Genomic DNA, 20,192 nt, shown 5'->3' with positions numbered 1-20,192 from the left:
TGTGAAATCCACGTGTAGTAATAGCGGCCGCAGGTAAACAAACTACTGTAGATCTGGTAACTTAGCAGATCACTCCACTGCTGCGTAGCTCACAACCAGGAAGCGGATGCTGCTCAAATATAAGTTCTTTTAAATGCAAAATTGCTATATTTCAAACATTATTCAGTCAACACAGACATTTATATCGGTAGTCTGGTGTTACGAGTGATTTGCCTCAAGTGCACTGTGCTTGGGTCAAACTGTTTTTAATGCAGGCTACTAGTTACCATAGACATGCACTAGCCTAGCACTAGCCTAGCACCACTAAACTCTTCAAATATAAGGACTGCATGAATTTAAAGAAAAATATCTCCAGAAATCAACAGCACTCTGGATAACGAGGAAATGAGGCCCTATGTCAAAAATCCTTAATGGACACCGAAAGGAAGTGACATAGATGAAGGCAAACAATTATTGTTGCCATGCCAACCATGGTAAGTTGATGGAAATGAGTCAAACTGCTATGGAACTTCATCATCTACCTTCATCTATGTCACTTCCTGTCAGCAGCTTAAAAATTCAAATAAAAATAACTTTTCTGCCCAACATTTCTCAACATTTCTTTCTGTCATTAAAATTGCTGCTTCACTGAAATAAAATGATAATTATGAAACTGATGAACTTGCAACTAATGTTATCCTCTTTTAAACCTGTTACATGCACTTTAAAGCTGACTTAAATCTGTGACTTGGATCTTTGTTGCTAAACTAACCCTGGATTTAACCAGGAGAAAACGGAACTGGTCTAAGACTCTGCAACAAACAAGAACACTGCGCTTACATGTCTCAAGGGGGCAATTGCATCACACTGTTATTAGAGGAAGCCATCACTGGAACATCCACCCCAGTTTGGGAACCGCTGGCCTGTGTAGTGTCATAGAGGGCTCTCCATGGTCGAAACTCACAGTCGATCTCCTGCCTGCCCGGAGCTGTGCATTATTCACCCTGTCCCTCCTAATTAAGCCGACACAGTTCAGAATGGGGGCCGCTTTAATTGGACACCCGTCACACACTCACGCTGGGCCCAGGCTGCCGGACATCGACTGGCTGCGGCGCTCCCCCGACACAAAGACCCGGCTGTGTGCCAGTGGGCTGCGACAGAACGGAGGGAGGCGGCGAGAGGGGAGTAGTCGGTGGTGGGGAGGGGAGGGGGGGGCTGACAGGGAGCAGAGGTGTCCCAGGCCACTGTGTTCCTGTGAGGCGGTCTGGACAGGACAGTGAGCCAGTGGGTGTGTGTGTGGTTAATGTGACAAAAGGCCCCCGGGGGTGAGTTTACACACTCTCAACACTGCACATGTCACTCTCCTTCACACAACACGGACACGATCGCGGATAGGGATCTCCAATCGTCCGAGGTGGAATATGAACATGTTAAAAGCTTTGGGGAGAGAAACAAAAAACGCAGGTCTGGAGCTGACCTTTGAGGACAATAGACAGACACCGAACAAAGCGACACTCATGATCCACGACATGCCGGTGAGCAGGACCCGAAGTTTACAAAAGCAAACGGATCCACCAAGAATGCACAAAGGCTGGCTACTGTCCAAAATAATGACTTTGGCTGGTTTTCTTAATTAAATCAGGGCAGTCCTTGTATAATCCTTTTTCAAGTTCATGAATACTGTGTGACAATACTATTGAATTTTACTGAGCAAAAGGAACATAAACAAACCCTAAGTCTAAGGTATAAAGTAGACACTTGTGTGAGTAAATGCATTGTGTTTAAATGCATTACTCTGAAACCCAAAGCATGTTCCTCACTGCAACATCATCATATCATCTCAAATCCAGCCTCAAGCACAAACAGCAGACGAGAGTGCTTCAGGTGCCTCTTCAGTTAAGCACTTCACTGATCTGCCTCTGTTTAAAACAACCCAAAACTGTTCAGAGGGGTGGGCATTACGGAAAAAATATTATACTGTCATTTTTATCACAACTCAGGAGTGCTTTGTGCATGTATACTGCCTTTTAGAGGGAGCCAAAGCTGTCCTTCTCTCACATGAGGTCACATAATAGGAGGAGTGAGTGGGGAGAGGGGAACGACGTGTGTCTGTGTTTGAGCATCGACCTGCATTAAACAAAACAAAGCACATTTTTTAACGCAGTCAGCGGAGGATCTCTCTTTTGAGGAAATTGAACTCTTTTTATGCAAATAAAAGCGTTCTCTTTCACTGCTGTTTCGTTTGTTTTCTGGTTCAAGGGTTTGTCTGTGGAAGATAAACAACCAACTGCAAAACATTGTCAAAACCTGCTCTAAAATCATTGGAGTTAAACAAAAAGACTTCCATTCTCTATGGGAGGAGACTAAATGTATCTTGAGTCGGCCTCTCCATGTTCTTTACTCAAGGGCTTTCACTCGTGCCTTTCGGCCGTCGTTTTTAGAGATTCACGATTCAGTTGGATTTTTTTTAGATTAATTTAAGGATATCACATGGTACCAATTTTACTTGGAGATTGGAGCCGATTTAACAAATGAATTTATCCATTGTGAGATCAATAAACACTATCTTATCTTATCTTATCTTATCTTATATGGACGACATTCTCAGAAGAACTAAAGCTGAAAATAGTAGAAACTAACTTTAATTTGGTAAATTAGTGAAAATATAAATATTTAAGAATTGAACACCATCCCCATGTGGCCATGATTGTCCAAAGCCAATCAGGCTGGCCTTTGACAGTAAACAACATGGCTGCCACCATAGACATCAGACTGAAGTCTGGCAAGATTCATGGAAATAAACCATTAAATCTTTGTTTGAAAGATTTTTTCTAGTTTTTTGCCACACTGTAACTGCGCTCAGGATCAACATTAAATCTCTGTCCCATTTAGTGTCGAAGTTAATTTGAAATACACAACCTTAGAATAAATTTTACTGTTTTTTGAATCGATATCAGCCTGTTCAAAGGAAAATCGATTTGATTTCGATTTATCGATTTTTTAAACCCAGCCCTAGTCGTTTTTATGTACCTTCTTGGAAAACTAATCGCTTCTCCAACTCTTTTTGTCCCCTTTGCAACTGAACTGTTGAATTCTGAAGGGAGTGTTTATTAAGAAACATACACAATTTGAAATGTGCTCTTTTTTTATGTAACAGAGCTGTTTATCTTGAGCCTTTACTCTGGTCTGAATTGTTGGGACTGACTGTGACTGTGATGTGTTTGTGAAACGCTCCATGGTTTGCTACAAATGAATTGCCCTTTGGGGTTGATAAAGTTTTCTGAATCCGAATCAAAGTCTATGTCTAAATTGAGAGATCACAAATAAATAAGAGGCTAGAGACTTGGGGCGCCCCTAAGTCAGAGATAGTGAAGTAAACCAGAAACATTTTCGATACATAACTCTTGTTTTTGCAATGATTAAGAGAACTTGGCACATACCATAATATACCAATGTTTATTGAAAGATGCTAAGTAAAAAATCTCTCCAAAGCTTCTCTTCTTGTTTTTTGGCGGACACAGACAGAAAAACAGGCCTATAGGAGTAACTTACTGGTGCATGCGGACTCTGGGGGGTCACTGTCAGCGCGGTAGAATCCATTTTGGCATGGACACACACTGGAGCCCCTGGCGCTGGTGCGACTGTTGGCCGGGCACAAGACGCAGGACGCCGATCCGAATTTGGATTTAAAAGTCCCCGGGATACAAGCTGCAAAAACAAAAAGCCCACATCAAAAGCTGTCAGACGAAGGAGAGGCAACTTCACCGAGAAGCAAGAGCTGCAACGCCAAATGTAAAAGTATTGATGACAAGAAACTCAAGATGGTAAACACTTCAGCGCCTCTTATCTCAACATATGCATCATCTTTTTATTCCCCTCATCGTGCAAAGCTGGCATTAATCTATTCATAAAAGCGGGGGAGAGGGTTTCGATGACAGAGAAGTTTGGTGCTGAAGAGGAGTGTAAGCGTGCTATAGATTGCTGACAGGAGATTGCTGTTGTCAGACAAATGGGAATGGAGAATGCTTCTGAAGAACAGGGAGACACCCAAAAGCCATCAATCACTGCCGACCCAGTCCTTAGCGCTCCAAACCGCACAAACAAGTACTCGCAATGCATGCAAAATGGCGCCTAATACGATGATAAATCAGTCCAAATGAAGAGACTAGGAGGGGCGTGAATTAGATGAGTTATTCAACCCCCAATTACAAACACTGGGGTAAGATGGGCATACAAATCAAACGGCTTGAAGAGCCAACACTTTCAGGTGCTGATTCTTAGATATTTTATTATTATTTGTGAGATAAAGTCCCTTAAAATGATCCTGATCCATGCATTAATGTCAAGCACACTCTGTTTTAAAGGAAGGGTTACTTGAAGACCACTTGAAGGTCATGAGCAATAACAGAGACTGGCATTTTACAAACATAGGTTTTTACCTGATCACAAAAGTCCATCTAATCCCAGTATCTGTCCATATTCATAACTGTTCAGTCACTGAATCCCAAAGATCTTATGAGACGATTAACAAACTTCCACTACAACTACTACACTGCATTTCTCTGTGAGGATTTGCATGGTATTACATTGTCATTGTATTACTATTTTACACTGCGTCCACACACTTTCAGAATTAAGGTTCTGGAAAACTGTGGAAATTCGGGTAATCTGCGAATATGGCTAAAAAGAGATTAATTTGAATTCTGCCTGATACAAGTCTTAAGGATAAACCAGCCTAAGCCAGGACTAGAGCAGGATTGAGATAAAGGGGATTAGCAGCGAAAGGTCTGCAGAGTTTTACTGTGCGCCACATTCCAAACTGCTGGAGTAAAAAGTCGGGGTTCTCTGGTAAACATCTGTCGCGTCAGCGTGAGACCTCATAAAGCCTCCCATTGTGCCTATGTGTGCGTTTGAGACTGTGATTAACTAGATACGGGCTAAGTGGTCTTGCTATTCCCCTCTTCTAATACCCAACAATGACACTTTTAGCAAAATCACTGAGGCTAATGGCATTGAAAAGCCCGCTATAAAATCCTAGAGATAAAAACATACCGACTCGCTGAGCCCTCTTTGCTCTTTGCGATCTATTTATTTGCCTCTAATACTCATTTTCTTTTATTTGTTTGTTTGGGGATAAATTACTGTGGCAAATTGCTTCAATCCATTAACCTCTTCACAGGGGCAGATGATTCCCCGGGTTTTGGTGCACGGAACTAAAAATTGTCCATCTCATGTATTGTGTTCCTCTCTCAGTCGCGTTTTGGCTCCTCGCATTACTAACAAATGAAACGTCGCAGTGATTTATGGTAGCGTGGCGTTGTTGGCTCGCGCTGGTCTGAGTGGTGTTAATGAGTGTAGCCGCCGCCTGTAGATTAACTAACACAAGCCCGCTGGTGGAAATTACACTTCCTCGTCACAACCGCTGGCCACGGCCCTGGAGAGCTTTCCATCAGGCTTTTAACCTTGAGCCGCCGAATGGCAACCGATGAGCTCCCTGTCGTGCGGCGGTGGCAGACGCCATTTCTCAGGGCCCTGTCCATGTTTGACTCCTTATCAACAGGTTTGGCTTCGGCCGTGATTTACACCTTTTAACGCTCAGTTAATATCTCCATTCTCTGGGTTTGAATGCCTTTTTTTCTGATTATCAGTTTTCTTCTCTCCAGCAAATCTATTGGCTCGACGCTCTGTGCCTTTCGCTGCAATCCTATCTTTCCCTCCCTTCTGTCCCGCTCACAATATTTGTATGCTGCTCCGCGCCGCAACACCTCATTAATTCATACTCTCCTCCAGCCTCCTTCACCCCCCTTTCAGGAGCCACACAATAAATGCGGGGAAGAGGGCACGGGCTGAGGTGACTTCTGCCGAGCATATAAAGGAGCATTGTTAAATAAAAGTCTGCGTGTGCATTAAATACAGTTACCTTGGCACTGCGTGCTGTCCGACGAGGGTTCGAAGCCGGCCATGCACGTGCACGACCCAACGGGAACCATCCACTCCCCGTCTCCGTTGCAGTACAGCTTCAGAGGCACGGACACCTCCATGGCGTTGGTGACACAGGCCCCAGGGGCAATCACCAAAGAGGTAGCCTCCGCCCCTGTGGCCGTTTCAGGGAAGACAGCAAAATTGGCAATGGTGGTGGAGCACTTCTTGAAGAAAACGCGCACTGAAATGAGGGACATGCAGGCGCCCAGGTCTTGGAAGGCGAGGTAAAAGCCTGCCTTAGACAGTGGGCCAAAACTGCGCACTTTGGTGTTTATCCTCCCCGCCTCCAGAAGGGAGAAGCTCTCATCCGGAGCAATGGTATCCACCTTGACATACGGGTTCTCTCTCCACAGGGGGCTGGTGTCCGTGGCCGTATCGCCGTCGGACTCGTAATAAAACAGATTGAAGGTCTCTTTGCAGGAGCCGGGGATGTTGGGGATGCTGGCGCAGTCACGCACAGAGAACTTGAGCTCCACGTACACCCGCAGGACGCCCTTCCGGGGGATGAAGTCAGTCCGGAGCCAGTTGTTCTGGTTGGGCTGGCGCACGTTACACACCTGGTAGGTCCGAATGGGGCTCATGGAGTCGTCATAACCGCTCACCTCCTCCCACTGCGGACACAAGAGGCAGGAGAATGGGCACAGAGGAAGACATGAAGGAGCAGGAGGGAAAGACAAGGCAAGGACATGCAGAAGAAACGTCTGATTTAATGGGATTTTAATTAGTGCTGTCCAGCTAATAAGCAGAGACTAAAGGGGTTTAATCAACAGCATACAATAAAACATGGCGAGAAAGGGAGATGTTCAGAGACGATCATTAGCATATTTGAGTGTTCCTTTTGTAATCCCTGTGTCGGCTTTTAGCCCTTGAGAGATTGGACATGACCACACTTCTAGGGTGACCTCATGAAACAATAAACCCTGAACAGAAGGCAAATGGGGCTGTAAACTAAACGGACCATAATAACTTTCTCATCCAGATTTTATTAGATTTGGCTCCTAAATGTTTCAAATTAAAATAATAATGATCAATGTCTAAACTCTACTTTAAACATTAGCAAAATTGATTGAAAATGCAGAAATGATGATGCGCTGCTAGCATTTTGTATGCAATGTGATGGTGATCTGACCCTGTCATTTGAAAAGATTGTCACATTGGATTAATGTCTGTTTAAAGTAGATCTATACTCTGACAATTATGACACCTGTCTACTTTTTCTCATGTTCTCCTGTCCACATGGACAACCTCTGTCATGCTCGACGTGAGTGACAGGCAGATGTACCCAATCACAGTGTGAACTCTCAGAAGAAGCAGACAGCTTTAGTTATTTGTTAAATTCAATATAAGCCTGAAAGTGAATCCTGCTAAAACTGAATCCTTTAAATCTAGCCTGAAATATCTGCATTTATTCCCATCCCAGACATTTTTCTTTTAGGCTTAGACTTAGACAAACTTTATCGATCCACAAGGGGAATTACATTGTCACAGCAGCTCAATAATTTACTTAAAACAGTTTTCAAAGCCAAGTGACCAAGCCAAGTTTTCAGGTGTCGTACAGCTTGGTTTTAGTCAGCAGTTTCAGTTTCTAGTGTTCAGATCAGACCAGCCTTGTACGTAGGCATCATTAATTCAGACTAAATGTGTTTGCTGCTTTGCATGTTTTTCCATAGTAAAGGTGTGGCCACCCAAATCTATTGTCTGCGCTCTTCACTTGTCTCTCCTTTGTTGATAAATCGACCAATCAGATCAAGAGAAAGGGGCCTCAGCTGGACTTGATCACAGAGCTATACGACCGTGACACTGACGTCATGCCAAACCACAACACTAATGCCTGTCATTTTATTCATAACGCCCCCACTTCCAAAAATATTTATATTTAGGATTGTATCTTGTCATTTGCGCCCTTGTGTTAATTATGATTGAATAATGTTAATGTAATGTGGTCTAAACAGCTTTTGAAGAATCACAGGCATGATGTTAAAACGGAAGCACGCTCATCCCACAGTGATGATCAGTGTGCGAGGCCGCCGACGAATAATTTGCAGCTAAAATGCTTTTAATTGCTTGAATCGCTCAGAAAATTCCAATCATTATGGACTATTAATAGGAGACATTTTCCCATTATGAGACATTTCACGCGTTAGGGCTCGTCTGAATACCGGTTTGGATCGAGATCACGAGGTAAAGGTTAGGGAGCGGATGCAGCAGCTGTGGCGTGTGCTGCTAAAGACTTTATACGAGCGCAAGTGCCTACAGTCGCTATTACAGTAAAGCCTTCTATAGGAGCCAGATCCACTGGTGCTGCAGTGGCGATAGCGCAATCAGAATGGCCTCAAGAAGAGATTTAGTTCCTTTAACATATAAATTTGTTATCATGGCAGAGATAAATGAGAGGATCAAGAGTGGAAAGCCGGCTGCACAAGTCCCAGTGTAAACGTTATCCATAATGCTGGTTACTTATGTATTAAAATGCCCATATGCATGCACCGCCGTCAGCATGATTGTCTTGCATGGGAGGGCAATAACATGCAGAAATGTGAGACGAGCGCTGCACCGCCTTGCCGCGTCATGGGCACATGTGCAGCACTTTCACATTTTATCTCAAGACAGGAGCGCCCCGCAGTGAAATAAGGAAAAATCCAGTTAATCAAAGGAGCTATTAAAAGATATGAGATGCTGTCAATGTGACTGAAAAAAAAAAAAGGCACTGCCATCATTCACCATCGTTTAAATCAGTGACAAGTTAACATATTCTAAAAGCAGTGCACACACGGATAATAGAATATATATGTAATACTGCATCCTCTGTGCTTACAAGCGTTAAAGTCAAAGGGAATGGTGGCGTTTTCTTGGCACATCTTTACAAATCTGTGGGGAATCAGCCAAGTATTGTGTATTATGGAGAGGGATCAATCTGTTTTTTGTTTTTTTGTTGGTTTTGTTGCAACTGACAGGCAATCAAGTAGTAAGTGTTCAAGACGTCAGGGCCCTTTTAACAAAATATGAACAGCCCTGTTAAGATCAGCTATAGCTTCAAATCTATGTACGTTCACTTATTGTTAAGAACAGAATACAAATCGTGCCAAAAAAAGCAAATGACATTGTTATGTATATTGGATTATAGAAATTGCTCAACCTTAATCGATAATGTAACTCATGAAGGGTCTATGGATCGGATCTGTCCGGTTTAAAATGCACATCTATAAAAGGGTGAGTAAAATGTATCGACAAACTGGAGAAGGACTCAGAACGAGGCTGGCGTCTGGTGACAGTGCTGTTTTAAATGGTGAATAACATTAGACTGTGATAAATGGTGTCTGTGGTCAATATATTTAGTCCATTAGGAAGTAACCTTGTGCGAAGTCAATCTTATTTTTTATTTTTTTCTTGCTAATTCCCTCTTGGACCGAATGCTTAGTTTCCATAACAAATGAGTTCAGTAGAAATTGATTATTTCAACGGGAGGAAAAAAAAATAAAAAATGCATAACTCATCTCACGTCCCAGAGCCGGCGAGCAATTTACTCCCAAACGATGAGCCCCCAGACTGGACGTCCTGCCGCCGTAAATCACTGGGAACACGTTTGATGCACGGCCTGACAAATATGATAATTGCGGGGCTCGTGACACACGCTGTATGACTTTATATGATGGCATCGGGACGGCCGCGGCTGGCCCCCTCGATCGGATGTGAAAACAGGGGAGGGGAAGGAGGCGATGAGCGGCGCTGCCTGGGCCCCGTTTCCATGGCAACCCAGCATTTCCATTGACTGACTTTGCGCTCACGTAGGGAAGACAAATTACACTGGCCGCGAGTGGGGGAGGTCTGTCAGGCTGTTAGCCCCGGGGTCAAATTCATGTTGTTTTATTTTCTCACCGTTCCTATAGGGGGCATCAACTGAAAACCTTAATTCCTGCCCGTAATGCGCTCTCGGGGTCCGTTATTATAAAAGACACAGACACATGCTTTCAATTACCGGCGCTCCGTCCCGGGGAGAGCTGAAAGCCCACCTAATCTACAATGGATCCGCTTGTTGTTTGCCCATGTGATTGTTTGGGAAAGTTGATTTTATGTCAAGCATTTAATTGAGGGGGAAAAAACTACTTTCACATGAGGATGCAGGACAAAGAAACAATATCTAATCAGAGTAATCATGTAAAAGTATGACCGTTTAATCATGGGCTTAACTCTGCATCCTGGAGTTAGTATGGACTTTCCTTTTAGGACTATGAAGACGGCTTAGAATTTAAATCAATCATGAATCTATATATGGTCAATTGCCATTATGAGCATGGACCTTTTTAATGGTCATTGTTGGTAGTGGAGTATAGACTTTGGAGAAATAAAAAGCAAACTATTTTGTATTCCCCTATTTTAAGTTGATAAGTCGCACTTTTTTTTAATAGTTTGGCAGGGGGTGCGACTTATACTCAGGTGCGACTTGTATATCAAAATACATCATTTCACCTGTTTGCTATGTTCACACTGACAGCCACTAGAGGGCGCTCTAGGCTTGTGTACCAGTATCTACTACTCCTGTGCCACTGACGATTTAAAAAACGGTACTCGAGGAGCAGAAAGAAAGTGTGGAGTGAGTGAGCAACTTGAGGGACTGAAAAGCAGAGGTTATTGAAGAATGAAGAAAACAAAAAAAGCTAAAGCTAAAAGCTAGATGGCCACAGCTGGAGGAACGAGTTCGCAAATGGGTGATTGAACAACGCGCTGCCGGGAGAGGCTTGTCAACGATGTAGTTACGCCTCCATAGTTGCCAAAGCTGGTGCGACTTATAGTCCGGAAAATGGTTTCGGAGAGGAAAGTGAATTTGTGTGATAGCTAAGGCATATTTTTCATAAGCTTAATAAGCCATATGTGCTTATAATAATAACAACGAGAAATCGAGATCAATCAAGCTGGAAAAACTAAAACAATTAACTTTTTATGGGCCATATTTGCCATTCATTCAGCCGTCATTTGATCATTATCCTCGCCTTCATTCGCCCATAACATTAGAACCAAATAGAAAAGTGTGGTTGAACTTGTACAGTTTATTATGACACTGTCTTGAGTCTTGACTGTTGAATAACGAGAAACTATGCAACAGTTTTCAATACATTGTGCAAAATGAACATATTTTTTCAGACGTGTATCCTGATTTCTTACAATGCCATGCAGTGTGTTTGTTATTTGCTTTTGTAGTAGGTATAGAGGGCCAACATGCATGGCACAAAACAAAGGCATAAAACAGTAGGAGGCGAGCTGTTGGAGGGAGCCTGGGCCCTATTAACAAGCAAATGGAACAAATGCTTTAAAAACACACTAACACACATTCATCCACTTATTATTACACTTACCCCGCTTTCTGGGAACGTGGTCCACGCCAGCTCTGTGGTTGCCCACCGACTGTCCATGAGGGTTTCTGCAAATTAAGAGTAGGAGGATATAAGGTTGACAAAGTGGAATTAAAGAGCAAAACTAAAATCACTGGCAAGGCATTACGAACCCCACAAGAGTTCTTCGCTGGAAGAGGAATGAGGAAAAAACTTTCTCATCTAACCTCCACCCACACAGCCTGCAGTTGTTTAAGAACCTTGACAATGGCGAGGCCCGGGATGCAGTCTAATTAAAGCTACTGTATGTGTTTGGCAAAGCGCGCCCGTTTCCATATTAATTTGTGGGAATGAGAACAAAGATGATGAGGGATGTGTTGGGCTTCCTTTATCTGGAGCGGAGCGCGAAAAGGTCATAAACAAGGAAGTAATCCAATATTTCAATTAGAAAAGCACACTTCTTCTGATTTTGTATGATCAAATATTCATTAAAACAGACCATATTCAAAGAGCTCATGCAGCTATAGGATCAAATGGCTGAGAAGCGCTTCATGTTCAAAAGCATTTTTTCTAAACATATTGCGGATGTGAAATAAATCTGTTAATTGCCATATAAAATGTATTACAGTGTAGTTAGTTTTGTAAATGATAAAAAAAAGCCGGGCAATTGGATGTTTGTGTTGGCTCTCAGGCTTAAAAAACAACATCCGCTACTCACAACAACCCAGTCCAGTTGAATATCAGTTATCAGGAAATTTGGTTAGCCTTTTCTTAGTAATACCCAGGACACAGGGCTGCAAAATGTGTCCCGAGTAACCATGCAATTTCCCCCATACGTCCGAAAACTACAGGACTGTTATGGTTTACACATGAAAATGTCATTCACTTACACAATGCTGTATTTTTTGGCAAAGTCAGAATCGACTCACTTTTGACTCAGTTTAGTTACTTAACGGGACAATACAGAGTTTAAAAATGTTAGAATTATGTATTTTCCTTCCCTTACATGCTCCAGCCATGTCCTAATGTGTAGAATTAGCCCAGACCTGTTCACCACAACTGCCTCTAAAATCCTGCACTGTCACTCAGAAAGGTGCTAATTCGGGTCCAAAGTGCCGTCATGCACGAGCTTAATATAGAAGGTGCAGTTACACGTATGACCTGAGGTGGCAGTAGTGAGTATAACATGGCTAACTTGGATCTAGCCCCTTTAACAAAGTTTGAAAAAAGGAAATAAAAGATGCAGGTAGTATAATAAAAAGTAATGAATGTGTATATTTTGTATATTTTCGAAGCCGTTCTGTAAAGATATTATTGCAGGCAAGAAAACAGTGAAGAGTGGACCTGGATGTGCTTTCAAAAAAATAAATAATAAACATATTGTAAACAACCACAAGCTCGGTAGAGTGGACGCACTCAGCTGCTGTCATTGTGCCTCTCAGACATAAACCACTTGTGTCTCAAGTGCCAGCCTCTATTCCATTCATATTGTACTTATACTTTAGAAGGCACAAAGGGCACTCCCCTTTGCTTTAGTCGAGGGCCGGGATATGCCTTGGACCAGTGGCTCTTAAAGTTTTTGCACCAAATACCACCTGTGAAAAGATTCAACCTTCCAAGTGCCACCAGGCCAAGATCAAGGTCAAATCAGGACTAATTTATACTCGGTGTAAAAAGCTTCTACAAAAGACTGACATTTGACTAAATTGGATGTCTAAATCAGAAAAACCTCAAATGTAAATGAATTACAAAAGCATGAACTAAATTATAAATGAAGCCACTGCTTTGGGCGACAGTCTCTTCCAATCAAAGAGCCACCATGTATTGATTCCCTAAAGACAGTAAAATGTCACCACTGAACCTCCGTCTTTTGGAAATGGAAGGAAGCATTTAGTGACTGGAAACTCTCAGGTGGAGCTGCAATTAATGAAAAGGAAAAAGCAAATACAAATGAATGCCACAAGGTCCGTAGAACAAATCCATTTGGCTGCGACAGTTATAGGGCCGTCTCTCCCTCGACGCCGAGAGGTGAGAGCAGGACACACAGTAATCAAAGCTGAGCGGGGAATTACCACTGATCAATGAGCATTGTTGTCTGGCCCTCAGTCCACACCTCACCTGGCTGACTGCAGCCCGCCGACTCCATCACACCTCCACAATGAGACTACAGCTGTCTCGGCGCTCGCACCCATTGTTTCCTGCTTGTTTGCACGTAATCGCGGACAATTACACTTTCTCGACGCTGGGACTCGGTGACACAATGCCTGCTGTGCGCCATTTGCTCACATGTTGTTGATAACAGCCCTAAAAGCGGGGTGCAAGAGGGTAAACAAATGGAGTACAACAACAGCATGGAGAGAGGAATGCCAGAGTTTGTTCTACACTCATGTTTGTGGTCTAGTTTTACAATGTGTATGATGTTCAAGCAACATCTATGAAGAACCCCTGAGAATAACAAATCACCTAAGTCTGCATGGCCACTTGGGCTGCAAAGACAAACTGTGAAATAATACACATTAGAATGCATTTCAGAACATGTTTGTAAAGGTCTGTGCTGTAGCAGTAAACAGGATATTCCTGCCAATACAAAGGTCCCTATGATTTGCTCATTTCAATTGAATCATACAATTTCCATCAAGTGGCTCTCACTGCGATAAAGCTATGGTCGTAAGCTCGTCTTCTGATGGTGGTTTGTCTTTAAAATTCCAGATTGTGTTTAGTCTTCAGTTATTTCCCTGAAGTATGTAACATCATTGCAATTTTAGGAGACACAATATAAGTCAAAATCACTGAGGTCTTCAAATATGACTGGGATTTACACGTTTCTTTTTACAACACAACAAAAAATGCAAACAAAAATGTACAAACTCCAATTTTGATTTCGATCCAGGTCCTGATTTAGTGGGTTTTTTTTAAAGATTTGACATATTGTGATGAATAAAAAAACATATTGTGTGTTTTGAAAATATATAATGACCTTTGATTCTACTGAGACAGACACCGCCCTGTAACGACACCACACAATTACACTGTCAATCGTTCCTATCTCAAGGCAAAGACGTCATAGCAGCTTGTCCTTGGCTTTTGTGTTTGACGGTAATAGAAGTGCTCTGATTGAGCGGAGAGATCATTGGTGCATCTGAGCCCCAGCTATAAGCAATGTTTACAGTCATTACCCGAACCATACTGTGTGTCTTTCTGTGAATAATGAACCGCGATGGGGATGGATTACATCTGTGGCATTCGACTCTGGAGGGTTTTCAACACAAGACACAACCAGCATTGATCACATTATCGGCTAAATACGGGTGCCAGCCTATTTATCGATGTGTTGTGCGACTCGAAAAACGCTCCAGCGGGCCCCTTTTGTCTGATGATAATAAATAAAGAAACAAATAACAGGCTTGAATAAATTGAATTCTAAAGTATGAATACAGAAAGGCGCATAAGTGGCTCCTTCCATCGCACTTCAAATGTGCCAAATTAATGCACAACATTTAAACAAGGCTTTCACAAACAAGAAAGCATAAAAGCATTGTTATATTGGAATGTATTAAGGTGTTTTTTTTGTGGATTTGTTTCGATGATTACTGTATTTGCATGGCTACACTGGGCCCGGAGCGGCTCACGGCTGAATACCGCCGGACTACGTGCCGTTGATCCCGGGATGATCCCAAGAGTGCCTGATCCGGTGTGCTGCTGCGCCTCTCCTCCTCATCATCATCCCACGACTGCCCAGAGGCACACTCAGCCAGAACCGCAAGAGCTGGTGGAGTGACGATGCAATGTGTAAAAAGAAAGAAAAAAAGGGGAGGGTGGGGTTGGGGGGGAGAGACTCAGTTCAAGCACCTATGTAAGCAGGATTTCACCCTCCTTACGTGAAGTGCTCCTTCGACTATGCTCTGCTGAGGACTGACTGTGGCAAATCAAGCGTTTCGAGCTGACCCTATCACCGCAGAGGAGGAGACATTTTGGAACCTGCCGTATCTACAAAAAGAATTGTGCCAGTCGTTGCTATACTGTTCGTAAAGTTCATGCAGCAGGACTCAGAAGCAAAGACCGAGCTTCTCCAAAATAATTGCCTTCTGGGCAAACTTACTACGGCGATGTGAAAAACTGTACTATCCGATCGCAATAAACCAGTACATTTAAGCAAGTTCAAAAGCCATGTATTACTTATCAAATCAGATACTTGATAAAACATGCACTGAAGTGGAGGAATTATGACTAAAACTGAACGTCTGCACATTTTTAAGTATCCAATAACGGTGTGAATCGCAGTCAGATGGAAGACCTCAGTGTTTTGCGGCTTCTTGTGAATATTGTGTCAGCAAATACTGCGATAACAATAATTTGCTGATATATTGGGCTGCCCTAAAGTGATACCAGTAATGATTTCTTCTTGCATGATGAAAGGCATAGTGGTGTCAGGCTTTTTGGAGCAAACTTAGTAAACCAGTGCAGTTTACACCTGGTTCGGTCTGTTTAAGAATGCACTAAACACTCTCCTGATGGACGGAATAGCAAGAGGTTCTTACATTACGAACAGGTTGCCTTCATGTTTGAGGATTTGATGAAGATTGAGGGCTGAGATATTTAACTCCATCTGAGAGGCAATGATTTGGAAAGAAATCTTCAAACTGAGAATTGACAAACGTAAAACATGATCATTATTTGGTCATCAATGGATCCACAAACCAGCCATGAAGATCTTATGGCGACAAGTCCTTTCAGCTGACAATCACCAAGCACATGTTTTCTAATGTTGTCACCACTTTTGGACATCGCTATGAGGAAATAATTTGACCTTTGTTTATTTGTGCAGACAGATTTTTCCAGACTGAGATATGTTCTTACCTGAGCTAAGACGAGTTGATACGTATCTGTCTGGTCTTTGTGCGTGCCCGTGGAAGAGCTTGGTCGCTTCTAGCTTCACCCCGTTTGGAGCTATAGGAATATGCTGGGAAAGGCCAAATGCTAACAATATCTTTGGTCGTTTTGCGTGACTGGGCGCACACACAAGGATCAGACATGTAAGCATCAACTCGTCTAAGCTCAGGTAAGAACATATCTCAGTATGGAAAAACGGTGGCCTGTTCCTTTAAGACCTGGAACTTTGACAAAGGGTTTGTTTTGTGAGCATAGGTCCATATAGACAGTTAGTAGTTTGGTCACCTTAGCATTCTTACCCATTCTAAACAGATCTCTAGCCCATTACGTAGGCCTCCTAGTAATTTTTGGTCTGATTGTTGTGCTTAGATATCGTAAGAAAAAAACAAAACAAAATCTGAGTAAATACGAGAGACATTTGCATATACTAAAAGCAGCCATAGCTGAAGGCTTCTGTGCAGGGAAGAGTGAAGTTGACCAGGCCTCAACTCTATCACAAGGGACATTTTAGAACTTTGTTACAAAATCTACCTTTCCATAAAAAACATCTGAGTCCAATCTCATATGCACACATAAGCCAAAAAAAAAAACCTCTTCTGGTCAAAAAACGGCTTTTTGCTTGAGTGTTCTGTCATCTCTCTAAACCCCAGGTCCAGGTTGCACTGCACCGCCCCCTTACTCTGTTAAATTTACTAGACCTGTGAGATTGGTTTGCAGCTATAACTCAGATCTTGAAATCCCCCCCCCCCCATATCCTATAAAACTGCACCAGGCCAGAGTCATTCTGCCCCCAGGGGTAAGCAAACAATGCAGACCAGCACCACCCGTGGCATTTACCTTTTTTTTTTGTTTTTGCTCTAATCACCGGGGTTGGAAATGCCACACGGCTCTATATTCGAGGCATGCTCACTTTGGGGAGCGCGCATACATATATACCACTTTATGTTTTATTCACTTTGTAGGACGGGATGCATCATGGAAGAAGAAATGGGCTTGTACTGACACTTGCAGCCAACAAGCAGCAAACGTATGAAATATTAACAGGCAAACACCATCATCCGTGTGATCAAATAGGAGGATGCAAACAACCACTGGGCACATACGTCTTCCTCATGGGAAGACGCTGAATGAAAGCGCCCACATCCTGCAAGATCATTGACTGGATCGTCGAGATCTGATTTTGTAATGCCAATCGAGTACCATGAAGATGCCATTCTGACCGGCCACTTACCCCTCGCACCGGCAATGTGTCCAAACAAAAGATGATTGCATCAGGAGGGGCATCTGACACGGTTACTCAGCTGCTGGCTCAAAGGTTGTACTGCACTGCAAATAATTCTTTTGTATGAAGTTTTACAGCATCCATTTACCTGAAAAGCAAATCGAGGAATCCTATAACTGCATGTTTATTGTCCTAGTGATGTTTACGTTAACATTAGCAGCTCATGCATAGATTTATTGCTACATCAATTGGCCAAGCCTGATGATCTATCCTGACTGTAAATAAATCTTGGCCTGATCAGATGCCTCCTCTTTTGAGATAGTGTTAGTGAGAGTTGGTAAGAGAGCTTTTATCTCCCCATTGTTACCAAGTGTTTACCCAGGGGGGGATTTGTTGAATTTACTAATACAGGCAACCCATAAAACCAGGGCCAGAGAGTGCACTCCCAATGACTTCTCGTGTCAATTGGCGCTATAAATAAAGATGAACAGGATGGAAATCTTTGTAGACAGAAAAATGTGATGCCTTGCACTTTTCCCTCCCATGCATCTCCGGTTTTATTTCAGTTTGTAAGATACTTCAGCAGCCATCAGGGCATCTGTTTTATGTGAAAATGACTGTAAATAAATGTAATAAAGTGTAAACGTGTCACAGTTGTCAGGGTTCTTTACTGCAGCCAGTCTGTCAGCTGAAAAAAAAAAAAAAAAACTGGAGACAACTCGTCTGTAAGCGTTTGTAAATACTTCAATTTGCTCTCCAGCTTGCATCATCCTCCTCACTCGCATATCTGTAAAAGCTAATCACAGCCATGTGTCGAAATCCACTGAGTAAGCAAGCTAAAGTTGCACGCACACAAAAACTCATTCTCTTAAGTGTGCCCTTGGTGTTGATCCCCCAGAGGACAAACATTAGTTAACCCCTGCGCTTTGAGTAACTGTTAGATTTTTGGAAACAGCCTGATCATCTCCGCGCGCCGAGCCCCACTGGGACATGGGAGGCTGCTGCCCGTTGCATTGATTCACTTGCTGACACCAGAATTGATGAAGGATCAAGCTGGCCACGGTCCAGCGGAGGCAGATTGGACAGAGAAGAGGAGAAATAGGGGAAGAAAGAAAAAAAAAAGAAGGGGGATGTATATGGAGAAATGTAGCCACAGCTCAGAGGCGGAATAAAGAAGGATGGGTTGGGTGGGAGCGCGTTACAGTATGTGGTGTGTGGCAAAGGGTGGACTCCCAAGAGAAACACTCCCACTGGAAGCTCCTGGGGACGACTTGTTAAGCCATTGACCTTTAATGCGCACTTGTCGTTTAATACGTTACACATGTTTGTCCCTAGGGCGCTTCAGGGGAGCGGGACTAGCCCGCTCTGACCTGTACAACAATGATTGGCACCGACCAATGCTTTCCCAATTGTGAAGGCATTCGGGCAGCTCCTTATGGCAAGGTGGGGCAGGTGGGCATCCTCGCTGAGCTGGTGGTGGGTGTGACAACAAGAGGGACAATAGCAACAGGGCAGTCCTCCTCCATCCGCATTGGAAAACACTCAGGTGTCACCAAACACGCTTACACCGCAGGGGATGGTCTGCCCATGCATGTGTGTACAAGGGATAACAGTCAGCGCGCACAAAGCCAAAACAGGTCGTTATATTGACAGCGTTAATAAACACAAAAAAACCTGTATGGAGTCCCGTGCAGTGCGCAAACATTAGTGAATGTGGTGTAAGCTTCACAGCGAGCCCAAATGGATCATAGAAGACAATGAGAGTTTCGCTGCCAAATGCCCATTGTTTAAACGCGCATGATAAAGTAGATATTTGAAAGCTTACCTTCTACAGCCAGGACCACTGGAACCACAAAGCTGCACAACCACAGCAAGTAATCCATTGTCATAAACCAGGCGTTTGCAACATGAAGAATAATTTGTGTAGACTTGGATGGAAGGATGGAGACTCAGACGAACACCGCAGCAGCCGACGAGCTTTTTGTTCCCCTCATAGTGCGAGCGATGCGTTTATCGCCTCATTATAATGAATATCCTTTCATAAAATGAGTCAATTCATTTGGAAAAATCCTCTCTTCTCATCCAGTAACCACTGATGTTGTAGCAGAGTTGTAAACGCTAGATGAACCCCTTTTCCCAGTCCCTTCTTTTGGTGACTTTACCAACACCAAACCTCCTGCGTCCTGCGGCGCATCTTGGCACCAGAGCACCCAGTGCGTAAAGACTCGGACCCAGCTGCGATGTCCGCTGAGTCCACCCTTGCAAAGCCGGTAGGTCGGCAACGAGCAACTCCCGCGTTTAGCTGTTGCTCCTTCGATAGTGCGAGACGTGCGTCGGAATGGCAACACTGGGACAGACTCACACACAGCGGGGGCTGGGGGCTCCGGCAGCTGCAAGGCGCAGGAGAGAGAGTTAAAGCTTCCGGTTACCGCCTACATAATAAAGGCACTGCTTCTGACTGTATTCAATACGTAATTGCTACTTAATTAAATTAGATTGTGAGAAAATTGCCTCCTTGTCCACGGAATCCTGCTACAGGCCAATAAGTGTTACATTTTAACAGCAATATAGGCTATAAGCCTTCAGCCTGGTGGCAGCACTTTCAATCTACATTCTTCTATCATTGTAATTGAATAGTGGCCCTACTGGGGTTTGGTCTTTTCGGATACAAATTAGTCAAGAACGAGCAAACGAAGAATCAACAAATTTGGCTCCACATGGCACAGAGGAAATGCGTCTTGCACCGTAACAACAACTTTCACTTTAAGCCCTATCTCCCTTAGGCTCCTGCA

General features: G+C 43.3%; 1 protein-coding gene across 1 annotated transcript in view; it reads right to left on the bottom strand.

Moving 5' to 3' along the window:
* The window catches only part of ephb3a (eph receptor B3a), a 36,488-nt gene extending 16,707 nt beyond the window's left edge, over positions 1-19,781 (bottom strand). The window contains exons 1-4 of the mRNA XM_079569367.1: positions 19,226-19,781; positions 11,313-11,377; positions 5,900-6,572; positions 3,532-3,687 (exon numbers count right to left, since the gene is read on the bottom strand). Coding sequence (XP_079425493.1) covers positions 3,532-3,687; positions 5,900-6,572; positions 11,313-11,377; positions 19,226-19,289 — 958 coding nt within the window. The 5' untranslated portion in view covers positions 19,290-19,781. The remainder of the gene's footprint in view (positions 1-3,531; positions 3,688-5,899; positions 6,573-11,312; positions 11,378-19,225) is intronic.
* Positions 19,782-20,192: the final 411 nt, after the last annotated feature.

This window comes from Gobius niger (assembly GCF_951799975.1).
Source record: "Gobius niger genome assembly, chromosome: 13".
NCBI classification, from domain to species: domain Eukaryota; kingdom Metazoa; phylum Chordata; class Actinopteri; order Gobiiformes; family Gobiidae; genus Gobius; species Gobius niger.
Note: the sequence above shows the minus strand (reverse complement) of the source record. Positions and strands in the feature narration are given on the sequence as shown.